Source organism: Eptesicus fuscus, chromosome 9, assembly GCF_027574615.1.
Source record: "Eptesicus fuscus isolate TK198812 chromosome 9, DD_ASM_mEF_20220401, whole genome shotgun sequence".
NCBI lineage: Eukaryota > Metazoa > Chordata > Mammalia > Chiroptera > Vespertilionidae > Eptesicus > Eptesicus fuscus.
In genome coordinates this window covers 55,724,068-55,738,109 of record NC_072481.1, presented here as the reverse complement: position 1 = coordinate 55,738,109, position 14,042 = coordinate 55,724,068, and the positions used below count along the sequence as shown (strand labels likewise).

The 14,042-nt window shown below is 44.5% G+C and overlaps 1 protein-coding gene across 1 annotated transcript in view; it reads left to right on the top strand.

The window, feature by feature from the left end:
• PIGK (phosphatidylinositol glycan anchor biosynthesis class K) overlaps positions 1–1,530 on the top strand; it is a 102,835-nt gene extending 101,305 nt beyond the window's left edge. Inside the window, exon 11 of the mRNA XM_008139446.3 lies at positions 1,221–1,530. Within this exon, the coding sequence (XP_008137668.2) occupies positions 1,221–1,337 (117 nt within the window). The 3' untranslated portion in view covers positions 1,338–1,530. The remainder of the gene's footprint in view (positions 1–1,220) is intronic.
• Positions 1,531–14,042: the final 12,512 nt, after the last annotated feature.

Genomic DNA, 14,042 nt, shown 5'->3' with positions numbered 1-14,042 from the left:
CTACCATGCCCCATATGCCTGGTTTGGGGGCACTTTAAAGAGATGAAGTATATGAAAAAAAAAACCCACAAAAAAACACCACATTTCTTAACGTGCACTACTAAAAGTGAAGAGGTTAAGTGTCCTGGTTATATAAGGGAAAACCAAACCATAAGATGTGGATTCTTCTAAGAGTTTTATGAACCTTTCTTGGATGGAGTTTACATGATAACTGAAGCAAAGTTCAGATTACAGTTTCTCTCCACTCTAGTCTAAAATATGATTCTCATCATAACTATCCTTACAATCTTAGCTAGTAATTCATGAAGTAGAACTCATAAAGAGATCACAGTCACTCACAGACCTCCAATTTCAGGGCCACAGTGCAGCTGTTGAAAGACAACTAAATGAGGAAGACTGGTTTGCCTGTCCTTGTTGGGCAAGGAAACATACAAGACACTTGACTTAGTGTTGAGGCGTAGGGGATGAGAAGGGGATGTAAAATGGACTCAGCCAGAATTTGACCCCCGGAAGTTTACAGGGAGATAAGCAATAAAGTTAACTGTGATAATAGATAGAAGTAAAAGTAGAAGGAGCTACAAATTAAAAGAAAAGCTTACATCAGCTGGAAAAATCTGGAGGAGTTGGCATTTAAGTTAGTGAGTTTTGAATAGGCACAGTGGAGTAAGGAGCATTCTACCTCAAGGGAGTAACCTGGCCAAAGGCACAGGCCCCCAAACAAGTATTTGTGGAATGTCAGGATAAATGGATCAGGTAGCTTTTGTTTTCCACTGACTTAGTATACTGTATGACTATCTCCCATGTGCCAGGCACTGTGCAGGTAGGTGCTGGGAATATAACAAGATGACCCTCACAGAGCTATTGTCTAATAGGAGAGACAGATAAAACCAACAAACTATTGAACATGCAAATTCAAAGTGAGGACTGTTAGGCTACTGAATAACTTGTCTGAATGGAGATGGTTGGGTAGGGTGGTCAGGGAAGCCCCCTTTGAGGGAACAAAATATAATTTAAAACTGATGTTGATAAGAGCCACATTGAGATATTTACCAGTTTTAAATCTTCACCATTGTTTCTATTTTAAGACATTTAATTTGGCTAAATTACTCCCCCTTAAAACACAGCTTGTGAAATGTATATTTCTGTTAATATTTGCTTTACCCATTGTTGAACTCTGCCTCTTGTTAAATTTACCACGTGATGTCATTCTTATTTTGCAGAAACCAAAGCTGAAAGATTGGCATCCTCCTGGAGGTTTTATTCTGGGATTGTGGGCACTCATCATCATGGTTTTCTTCAAAACTTATGGGATCAAGCACATGAAGTTCATTTTCTAGACGTGATGATGCATAAAGAGGACTGCATGGAAGACTATAATCTTAGATGAAAATTTATGTCGTATCTTTTTAAAGATACATTGCTCTTGTGTGAATTGGCAAAAAATATAAGGAAACTAAATTTGATGCACTATTGTTTTTTAACTTAAAGGAAAATAATTGTTAATGCAAGTGTTAAATGGCACTAAATATATTTTCATGTTTTTCTTTGGTGTGTTATTAAAAAGATGGAACAAAGAGGTCAGAATATACTTATTGACTCATTTTGGAAAAAAAAAAAGAATTTCCCGTTAGCCCCTTTTTATTTGGAAAAGAAAAAAATGTGAGGACGTTAAATTCTCACCAGCAGAGCTAATTTCTGATTGTAGTTTTGTGTATGTTCTCCCAGTCTTTTTTTCTATGTACTTATTTTTGGGGGTCTAAAATAGAGATTGTATAGAACCGTTTTGTAACCTCACTTTTCATTTTACAATATATTATCAACCATTTGCCTCTCCTTGGAGATTCTACAAGAACACATTGGGAATGGCTGCGGAGTACCCATTTTATGAATGTACTGTATTTAACAGTGTTCTATTGTTGGACCTCTTACCTTGTTCCCAAAATTGTTCTTTGGTTCATTCTTTAATGTGTGAATATTTTACTGTCAGTCACTAATGGAATTCTGTAGCTTTAATTATAAGTAAGTATGAAAAGTTTGTTTCTTAATCTATGGTACTGACAGTCTTCAGGACCTTATTTGCTGTCAGTTTATCTGGAAAACTTAAGACCTTTGGGAATTTTACATATTGTCTGCTCAAGAGAAACAACCATTTTGTACTTCTAAGCATTCATTCACTCTGTGATCATCTAGAATTGACAACTTTCGCTTCAGTGTCCCTGTTGAAAGAGAGGTTGTTTCATTCTGTTTAAGGTAAAACTTGCCCACTGGCCGGATCTATAGTTTTCCTGAGACAGTCCCATAAAGTGGGTGGACTGTATGGAGGATTTACGCTTATAGCCCTGCCTTCACATCTGACTGGCTTATCACATAAGGCAGTAAGGAAATAGCCCCTTTTCTGGTCTCTGACAAGATCCAAAAGCCCAATATCTCCATCATTTACCTGCCAGCTTCATATCTTCTAATAACTGGAAATAGTATTCAGAATATGCTTTGCTGTCAACCCCAGATATTGCTTCTTCACATATAAGGCGGGGGGGGGGGGGGGGGGTTGGGGGACCCTGAAAGTTGCATTCATGTCCCATGGAATACCTTTTCGGATTATATGTTTTATCCAAGAACTTATGTGTCAATCATTATTCAATGCAAGGTCTGTTGTATATGGTAGGTAACATTAAAAAGACAACTCTTTCTCCATAATAAGCCCCTTCGTTAGGATTTGTTTTCCTTTTAGCACTCGGTTATTACCCTCTAATTATATGCAAAGTGGTCATACTTTTCACAGGCAGAGGATTGACTGTGTTCTCTCCCAGGTTAGAACAAGTGATATTGAAGCTTCCCGCCAGCTCTGGATCTTCATGTTAATTGGTCTTTGGTGCACTAGAAAGAGGAAGAAGGGACAATTTTACCTGATTATGTGGAAAAGGATCCTTCTGTACGTAGGAGGGGGTGGGGGTGGGGGGAGACCTAAATTCTAATAGCCAATTATAGTAGTGCTAATAGACAAAGAAGTTTGACCATTTCACCCTTCGCACACACCAGGTCATGACCCAGGTGGGTGGGGCTACTTAGAGGAAATGTGACTGTTCTTGAATCAGAGTAATTCAGTTTGAATGTAATGAATCAAGCCCCGATGGCAAAGACTGCTGGAAAGTACAAGGATTCCTCTTCAGAGGTTGTGCTAGGTGCCCTTCTTAGTTAAAACCAAACTGGGACAAGAAGCATTGGATGGAATACACAGGATTCATTTTGCCCAGGCGGAGTTTCAAAGGGCAGGTGTATCTCTTTCTGCTTCATTATTGAATTTTCAGAATATAGTTAAAGTAAAATGCTTAAAATATGTTACGTGTTTAGCTCGTAACCATGATTTTTTTGCATAAAGTATATTCTGCCTTCAATAATAAGTACCTTCTCTGCATATGGTAAGTGGGTAATATTGTTAAGTGCAATTAAATGGCCCAGACTCTAAATGCTAACATAAAAGCACATCCTTAAATATATTCTGTTGGAGTCACAAAGAGCTAAACAACCAAAATGTGTTGTGTTTTTTTTTTGTCTCTCTGTTGTAAGGATCAGATGAGATATTGTTATGACTAATCACTTTGGAAACTAACTATATGGTGGTGTTATTTTTCTCAGGAAGGTGCTAAGGGGGAAGGTAATGGTGCCGGTGCCCCTTTTTCGGTGGCACTTCTTTACCTTTCTAAGCTACTCAATGTGATTCTTGTCTCTTTGGTGTCCGTCAGGGAGGAAAGGGATGTAGAGAAATGGATCCCGGCAGGCGCGTCCTGACCTTTGGGGGGAGGGACGGGGAATATTGATGCCATTCTGCAAAGGCAGCCTGTGTGAGTAAAGGAAACCAAACGATGCGGATTCGCAAATTATGAAAGACATCCGTTTGCAGTGTATGAAAGGTAAATGTAGTTTGGATGCAAAGCTGATTAAATTGGATCAAGAAAAATTCGAATTAAGTACATAAAATAATGCACGCATTTATGGTTTCAATTTTTATATATCCTCGCTAGTTGAAAACGATGGTTCCCACAACAAGCATAACTCAGCTTGTTTCTGCTTACTGAGTGCTTTTTACAGTGGTGTATGTGGGTAACATTTCTTCCATTATGTATGTTGTATAGCACAGTCACAGTTACTGTGAGAATCGTAATTTGAATTTTTGACTCATGCGTTTCTGGATTCTTTACAACAAATGTTGCATTAACATGCAACTTTTTTTTCATTGATTTTACCAAAATTAAATCCATCTGTAACAGATACTGTTTTAACTTGTGAAAGAAATATTTTATAAACATCCCACAAGGTATGTCTGTAATGAGATCGGTGTGCAATTCTACTGTATGGAATCAGCCTCATTACTTCATTGTCATGTCTCCTACCCCAGGGCATTTATCACAGAGGCAGTGTCTTCAGTACCTCATTGCTGCTGCCTGCCCTGCCTGCATGTGTACCTGCTGCATAAATAGAGTCTTTCAGTTCATGGACAGTACACCCTGGTCACCATTCTCTTCCTTTTTTCACTCTTTTGGAAATGTGCTTTGAAATATTTGGGTTAATTTAACTGCACGCTTTTGAATAATGGGATCGATAATTGATGAAGGTGTGACTAAGGAAGCAATCATTAAAAATTCAGTTACTTCGAACATGGAAAAGCGGTCCCCATCATTCCTGTTGTCTGGGCCGCTTGCAGCCTCGGAGACTTCAGAGGGTTCTGGGTTTGCCCGAGGAACACCCATTTGGGCCTGCGCGTGCGGCTCGTGGGACATGACCCATTCTCTGTGGTCCTCTCCTGTGTAGAGCTTCAGGGACAGCTGGCAGGAACCATGCAGGACACCTAGGGGTCCGTAACTAAGGTCACGCATGCAAAGCACGTCGTCCAGCGCCTGGCATGTAGGGGAAGTCGGCCTTTTGTCCTGTGCTGGGCAGAGCTCTACCGGGCTCTTGTTTTCAACCTCCACTCAGGCCCGGGGGTTACATTAGCCTTGGACCGCCCTGTTCCCTTCTGTTGGTAGCAGATGTCCTTTTGGGGTAACAGTTTCTTTTCACTTTCTTTCAACACTGTCCGGTTTCAACCCGCAGACCCTCTTGTCTCCCTTTTCTGTTTCCCCTCCTATTTGAATAGGTTGAGGCCTTTCTCAGTCTTCCTTCAACCTTCTCTCTCAGTGGCCTGTCCACTTTGTTGTAAGCACACCTTTAGCACGGCCTGATGGACAGTCTATCCCCGTTGCAGGTCCTGGATGTCTGGGTAGGAATCGCTCTGAACTTCTCTCTCACTCGGCCGTCGCAGGGTGGCCTGCATTTCCAGGAGGAGGCTCCCTCTTCCTCCCCACCCCACGTGAGTCAGAACTTTCAAGTGTCAAGTGATAGAAACCCAACTAGGACAGATTTAGGCCAAGAGGGGGATTTGCTGGAGGGACATTGCGACATCTCATAACCTTTCGAGAAGGAGGTCTGCTCTGGGCCTCACCGGGGACTGGAATATCCCGGAGTTTCTCTGCGTGCTGCCTTTACCCCTCCTGGAGGCTGACTCCTCACATGCCTGGGGACTCCGGAGCTTCACATCCTCTCTTCACCACAAGGAGGAGGACAGTCACTTTACTCCCATTTCTGTGGAAGGACTGATTAACCTTGTCCGTCTCAAGAGTTCACCTGGCCAGAGGTCCGAGGTCCTGTAAGAACATGGCGACCTCTGTCTATTCGGGTCCCTCCCAGAGAGGGGAGGTCACAGGAGCCAGCCGGTCACCATGACTAGTATTTCCTTCAGAGGCTTGTTCAACACGTCTAATGCTTCAACAGGCACTTAATTAGCACTTGCTATATGTAGGACCTGAAAATTCTTGTGACAGTCCTCCCTCCAAGAGGTGGAGTCTGCATTCCCCTCCTTTGAATGTGGGCGGGCCTGCATGATGGAACTCTGACAAATGGGATGTGGCCGAGTAATGCTGCTGACTTCCAAAGCTTGGCCTGAAAGGCGATCCAGCAGCAGCCTGGCGCTCTCAGGACACTTGCTCTTGGAGCCCAGCCACCTGGAGAAGCCAGGTATGTGTGTGCTGGCCCATAGTCCTACTGGGCCCAGGCACCAGTCCTAGCCGCCTCCAGAGATGGAGGGAGGGAGGCTCCAGGCGTGTCCTGACCGCAGCCACAGGAGAGCTCCCCATGCGAGAAGCACCGCGTGGATCCCTGGAATGGTAAGAAATAATAATTTGAAAAAAATTGGGTTTTTACTCACAAAGTTTAGGCTGGCTTTTGTATAGGAGTTGTTACTGAAATACTGTGTTAATATGTTACCCGTCTAGTAGATGCTCTGAGGGATACAAAGAGACAGGATTCTTTTTGAAAGCGTTACAAATTCTTAAAAGACACACTTGAAGATAACTAATTAGATAGCAGAAAATGACAAGTGCCATGTAAGGGGCCAGAATAGGGATTTTTAAAGGAACTATTTTTAATTGCTATATAAACATATTATTACTATTGTACTTACTGTCAGGGGAAGTGGCAGAGAAGGCTGTAAGAAAGAAGTGGCCTTTGAGCAACCAGATCAGATTTCTCTCTTCCTTCCCCTCTCATCCCCCGCTATTGCACATCCAAAATTATAAATTTTCTTCAGGCCTGTCCCTCCAAGTCAGCCTTTGCTGCCATCAGAGGAATATGCTTTGTAATCTGAAAGTTAAGTTTGGGGAAGGTGACCCCCCCCCCCCCCGTTATCCCTGCCCCCACCCATTTGGTCACAGAGTTTGAGTTATGAATCCCACCCCTTGTTCTGCATGGTGCCGCTCTTTTGGTCCAGCATCTCCCTTCGCATATACGTGCTTTCCCTTTATTCTATAAAAGGTTCAAGCTTAAAAACTTTGGAAACCCTATGTCCACTTTTATTTATTTATTTATTTATTTATTTATTTATTTATTTATTTAAATTTCTTTATTGATTAAGGTGTCACCTATTTGTTCTCATCCCCCCATTCCCATCCCACCCCCCTCCCCACGCATGCCCCCATCCCCCTGTTGTCCTTAACCACTGGTTAGGCTGATATGCATGCACACAAGTCCTTTGGTTGATCTCTCCCCTTTACCCCCACCTTCCCCTGCCCTCCCTCTGAGGTCCGACAGTCTGATCGATGCCTCCTTGTTTCTGGGTCTGTTCTTGTTCATCAGCCTATGTTGTTCATCATTTCCCCTAGATGAGTGAGATCATGTGTTACTAGAAATACACTTATAAGAACCGAAAATGAGACAAGCAATAATGGTTATGCTGAAAGGCAAATGAATCAGTCTGTAGTGAGTTTCTTTCTGGACCAACAGTTCTTTTGAGACCCAATTTCAATGTCAAACAGTTCCTTATGTGCACATGTCAGCAATGATATTTCAGTTCTGGATGGTGGACAAATGGTGGTAATGCAGGTCCGACCCTCTCTGGTTTGGTCCTGGGCAACCTGCAGTGATGCACAGCTGCTGACTGCTAGTATGGCAAGGCGACGTCAGTGTCTTCCATCTCTGGACTGCTTCTCTTCTGTCTTCATGGCTGGAGTAGTCCTGTCGATTCCTCTCTGTTGCCGGAATCCACATGGTCTCGGAGTTGTTTTCAGAAAATATACAAACATTTCTCGACCAAAAGTTTAAATGCTAATATAGAAATGCCATATAGAGCTCCCTTTTACTTCATTTCCTGGTCTTATTTTGCGTGAATGGGCGGCTTTCACTGACTTCTCTTCCTTACCTTGTGTTCATTCGCAAACCTTTTTGTGAAGCGACCTGCTCCAACTGCTCACCTGCAATGATTTTTTGTGCTGATATCAAAGGTCTAACTGCCAAATCCGATGGGGTTTTCCCTGCCTGTGTGGTACTTCTCTCCTTAATGTTTAATATGTAACAATTGCTGGTTACTCCCACTGTTGCCTGCATGGCCCTGCCCCGCCCCGCCTGGGGCTTTCTTCCCTAGACTCTCATCTTCTCCAGGTGCTCCTCTCCCAATGTTCTGCACAGTCCTGACCTAAACTCTCCAACTTCAACTCCCTGTCTGTGGTTTCCACTATTACTTCTACCTCATTTGCAGCCCAATTTCGATACCTTCATTTCTCTCTTGAATTCCAGAAGGGCCCCTTTGTGCTTGAAAGGCCCACAGAAATCTCAGACTGGGCATACCCCACGCTGAACTTAACACCGTCCATTATCACCTCGTTACCCAGCTCTTCTCTCTTTTTCTTATTTTAGATTCTGAATGGGTACAGACTGTGCAGAATATCTGTGCCCCATGCAAATGTTCGCCAGAGCATTCTGCCAACGAAGCTCTTAATCATCAGGTGGGCAAAACGCCACACTCTGTGGATGTCAGTTGGCTTCTTCTGCCAGCCATCCCAGTGCTTGCTCCGTGGGTCCACGAGAAACAGTGGGTGAAGACTGCGTGGGTTCAACAGGTTGGATTTCTCCTCACCAAGGCTGCTCTGGCTACTGCTGCTGCTGGGCGCCCAGTTTAGCCACAGCAGAGACCCACATTCACTCTCGGCCACTAACGGGGCTGGTGCCTCCCTTCCCCAGGGTGCGGGTCTGCTACATGGACTATCACAGAGCGGGCAGAAGTTTGTTCACACTGAGGTAGATATATTCTGGGTATGGATTCCTATTCCCTGCTCTTTAAACTTCTGCTAGCATCACCCTCTGTGAGCTCACACAAACCTGTACCTACCATCATGGCATTCTGCGAAGTATTGCGTTTGATCGAGCACTCATGTCACAGCGGGGAAGTGCAGCGGCGAGCGAATGTCCATGGAATCAATCACATTTACCACTCCCCACCCCCTGAGATCTGGCAGTGGCTGGCCCCATTCAACATGGACTGGCTTAGTATGTGATGTCAGTCTTCTGGTCAGACTTTGATTGATACACCCCCTCTGAGTCAAGATGGTGTCAATGGGTAAGATTCTTGACCACAGTCATTTAAATTGTTCAGATTATGCCTCTGGGTTAAGGGGAAGTCCTCTTCCCTGCCAGAGGCCAGGGCAAAGGACTGGAGCCCCTTCTCGCCACCTTCCCCTAGTTCCGCAGCCTTCCCTGGGAGACTCCCGCTGAGGCTGAGAGGTGGAGGGAGTGCCTCCTTCTGGCAGTCCATGCGGAAGCTGGCCCGGGTGACACACACCTGGAAGCCACCCGCCGAGAGTCCTGTCGACTCTGTTTAAAAACCCCGGATTCTTCTAGCTTCAGGCAGCTTTCCGTCCTCCTTGCAGTGAATACAAGAAATGGAAGGATTCAGGCAACAAGGTTTCTTGTAACTCTGCCAAGAATGGAGATGGATCAAAAGAGGAAAAAAGCATGTTAGAGGCAGACTGTAAATATTCTTGTTCAGTTAGTTACAAAAGTGCCTACAGATTAAGAAGCCTGAATAGAACAGTGATGAAGAGCCTGAGCTTCACATTTCTGTTGCTTGTCAGCTTGATAAATGCACATTATACAAGGAAACGAGTAATTAAAATTATAAATAAGAAAACACACACAACAATAAAACTAAAGGTTGGGGAGAAATATTAAGGCTGAAGTAAGAGAAATAAAATCAAAGGAATAAATATAATGTATCAAACAGGTTAAAAAACAAAGCCAGAAGTTCAGAAATTATAAAGTATAACTAGGTAAAAATGGGGTAAAAGAAATAAAATTTTAGGTGTTAAAATCAGAAGCTGGAATTTCAAGTATATAGTTGTGAGTAAAGCTAAAGTAGAAAAGGGAAACAAAGATGTTTAAAAGCGAAAGCAATGGAAGGGAAATTTAAATGGAATATAAAGAGCAAACCAGGTGGCTGAAACAATTTATTTTAAAGGAAGATTAACATGAAGCTAAAACTAGTCAAAGAAATGTGACGTTCTCTAAGTGCTAAACGTCTAGAGACTGGAACACATTAAAAGTGAATGTAGGAGACAAGAGATGAACAATCTAAAACATGGGAAGAGCAAACAATTTTTTAAGAAAGCAAATTACCTGCTTTTTAGAGACACCTGGCCTTTGTTATTGTTACTGTCCCTGTAACTGATTCTGGAGGTCAGATTCCCTGCAGAGCAGCCCTGGGGGTCCTTTAGGCCGGCAGCTAAAGGTGGCAGGCAGCTCCATGCTGAGCCTCTCTCCGAGGCCCCTGTGTCTGCATGGCTTTCAATGCAATACCTTGAAGAGCTGGGCATGGAGACCGGATGGGAAGATACGGGCCCGGCGTGGCCCAGCCCTGCTGTCTGCCTCGGCTCTGTGAGCAGCCCTGGGGACCTGCCGTTCCAGAATTGCCTAGAAGCCCGGCACTCATTCTGCACCTACATCTGCCTGCTACAGAGCTCCCGGTGCTCAGGGGATTGTGTCCCCTTTGCCCCTGTCTTCACGTCGCCGGCTGCAGCTCCGGCACTCACACTGTTTTGCAATATTTCTGGCCTCAGTTAGAAAGCAATCAGTGGTTTTCAGACTTTTGGGCTACCACCCACAGCAAGAAATACATTTCACATCGGGACTCAGTACATACACGTATGCATATATCTGTGTGAGTAAACAAGGCGTTTTACAAAATAAGTCCCTTCATGTCACACACTGTTTCTATTCTTCTGTGTTCTGTATTACAGAGTCATCCCAGGTGGGAGCGGATCAGGGGTTTTCACAAATATTTCACTCCCATCGGCACTAAGAAGTACATTTTACAGTGTGACCTAATGCACATATATGTTTATGTACCTATACAATTAAAAGTTTTATAAAGCAATACCGACTCTTTAGTGCACCCTTTAATTTTCTCTTCTACTATACTATAATTTAGTGGATGGATTCTGGGTAATATCTGGCTATATTTGCATCTCTAAGCCTCCTGCCCACCAGGCGCTGGGTCTCCGCACTCTCACTGGAGAACCACACTCTCATCGGAGAGCCACAGCCAAGCAAAATGTCCAGCAGGGAGGTGGAATTATTGCAAACATCATGGTACTGACACTGCACTTGGCTGCTCCCTGGTGCTGATCTACTCTATACATTGCCTTTTATCCCTCCCATATTTGTCAAGTGCGGATGCCTTCTCTGTGGATGGCACAGCCTCTGTCTCTGAGGCATTTACAGGCGGGATGCGGAGGCGGGGCCGTGGGGAGGAGAGCTCCCGGGGAGTTCCAGAGCTGTTACAGAATTGCGAGTATTGGTGGGATACACATTTTTTGAAAATGACAGAAAATCCAACACAACGATGCTTAGATTAAAAAATAGACTTTATTTACATAGTTAAGTGTTCAGAAGAAGTTTGTCTTCAGGCTCAGCTTGATCCAGCACTCAAGGCTATTCTTAGATCTCTCTCTCATTATCTACTTTCCGTGATGGCTCCATGCCTAAGGCGATTCTCCTTGTGGCAGCAAATAGGGCGTTGGCACCCTCGGACTCTAAAGCACTGTGAGCTGGGGGAGTGTGTACCCCTGCGTAGGGTCATGTTTCCATCCCTGAACCAATTGTGTGTGTGTGTGTGTGTGTGTGTGTGTGTGTGTAACACGGGATGTGCTGGTAGGTTTAAGCCAGTCAGGGCCTGCTCCTGGAGCGGTGCGTAAAGCTAAGCCCCCAGAAACCACATGGTTATTGGAAGGGGTTATTTTTTCAAACACAATATGTGGCACTTTGGCCTAAAATGTGGGAACTGGAAGCGGGACTGCCAATGGCAGGCATTTACTCCACTGAACCTTGAAGGCTGTGTGGGGACCGAGGGAACGACTGTGGTGGGAAGGCTTGTCACTAGATGGGACACACGCAGCACTCGAGGCGCCAGGAGTGGCAGAGTGAAGCCTGGAGCCACCATCCACCACCGGACGTGGCCTGAGCTTCCCGACGCCCCTGGCGGCGCTGTGAGAGATGGTACTAGAGCCGATGAGGGAGGCCAGGCTGCGGGATGAGGACTAACTCAGCAGCTGGTCAGGCTTCAGGGGCAGGCGCTGAGCAAAATCAGTCCAGCGGACCCTTGAACAACCCGGGTCTGAACTGTGAGGGTCCACTAATAAGCGGGTGGTTTTCAATAAACACAGTAAATGCATAACATTTTTTTTCCTCTAGCTTACTTTATTGTAAGAATACAATATGTAATATATATATAATATAAAATGTGTGTTAGTAATTGACTTTGTGTTATCAGTAAGGCTTCCTGTCAACAGTGGGCTATTAGTAATGTTTTGGAGGGGACTCAAAAGTTATACAAAGATTTCCGACTGTGCGGGAGGTTGGAGCCCCTACTCTCTGCACTGTTCAAGGGTCAGCTGTACTTTGTGAGTCGCCCTGTGCACTGGGGACAGAATGAATCGGAGAAGGGCAAACCCGGAAGGCCATGTAGTCCAGGCCAGAGTTGAATGAGTGCCTCACAGGGAGAGAGGAGAGGAATCGGTGCAAGAGCTCTGTGCTCCTTTATCTCATCACCCTGTGCAATGAGCTTTCAATTTTGTTGACTTATGCAAAGGAGGGAGATGTCTTTTACTATTTCACTGGTTTCCAGCAGAGATAAGATAATTCCTGAAAACTTTACTTTCAAAAGGGAAGGAACTACCTGTTGGGGAAAAGACATAAACCAATTGCTACATGACTCACAATACAAATCTATCCTATCAAATGGTTAAATTACTTTGAAGACTTTTCTAACTCACCAGCCAAGCTCCAGAGGCTGCCCTGGTCACACTTCCCATCCCCCCACCCCACAGAGCCTTTGGGTTCCACTGTCCCGTGTCAGCATTACACGTCCACATCCCACCAACCACAAGATTATGAGCCAGAGGACTCATAATTATTTCAGTCAACAGGGACCTCTTCCTGTTGACTGAAATAATTTACCGTTCCCTCTCTCCCTTTCCCAAACTCCTCTACTTGGTTTCAAGCATCGTGATAGGTGTTGGAGATACAGAGATGAATCCCAGCTACACCTGAACCCCAGGAGCCCCGTCTCCCTTGGGGAGTGAGACAGTTAACAAAAGCTGGGAGAGACCACCGAACGGAATACAGTGGGACGAGAGGTCAGCTCCAGCGGAAGACCAGGAAACGCTCCATCAGCGGAACACAGGAGTCTTAGAAGACCCTGTGCAGAGAAGGTGGGCAGGAGGAAGGAGAGCATGGCGTGGGGAGCACTTCCTGGGCAGGTAGATGTTTTAACAAGGGGAGGCCAGGAAAACTTTGACTTCCTAAGTCTCCACAGACATACTAGCCACTGCTTTTAGAGCAGGTCCCGAGGACCTCTGCTGGGACCGAGTCCTCGTGGACAGGAGCTTTTCATATGTTCTTATTTAATTCTTACTGCAGCGCTGTACCAAAGACACAATACGAGAGCCCCAGCTTTACAGAAAAGGGAGGGTTAGCAGAGTGAGAGGCACACGGCTGGGAAGGGGGCAGAGAGTGGGCCTGTGAGATGGACTGGCTCACCCGCCTTTCACTCCACCGAGTGCACAGCCACCCTGCTCTCCGCTTGCAGTAACTCTGTCCTCTTGGAGTTGAATCAGATTGGAAAACTGGGCCCCCTCTTCTGCCCTCAGCTGTTTAACTTCTTCACTTTATTTGCCAAAATCAGGCTGAGACCACACACGTACACACACACACACACACACACACACACACACACACACACACACGGCAATAGTGATGATTAATTTAAGGGGAAAGATATTTGGTATTAAGGATACAGGTTTATTATTATTAAAATAAGTCAAATAAGATTTGTTTCTCTCTCGATTGGAGTCATGTGGAATTATGCCGAGAACAAGGAGTAACCTTGTACAAACCGAAACACTGATACTTAAAGTTATTTCTCTTTAAAAAATAATTTTAGTAGAAAAAAGTGTTTTTTTTTTTAACATTCCTAGAACCTCTTAAAGCATTGTTTTACCCATAGGACTTCCATGCTTAGCAAACTTCAGTGATACACTGCTAACATCACCAAATTCACACTTTCAACTTGGAATTTCAGGCCCAGGATAATTTTACTACAGCCTCTATTTCCAGTTTGATTTCTAAGCTCTCTTATCCAGCCCCTGTGGAGTTCCTCCTTTTGTATCCGAGCTAACTTCTCT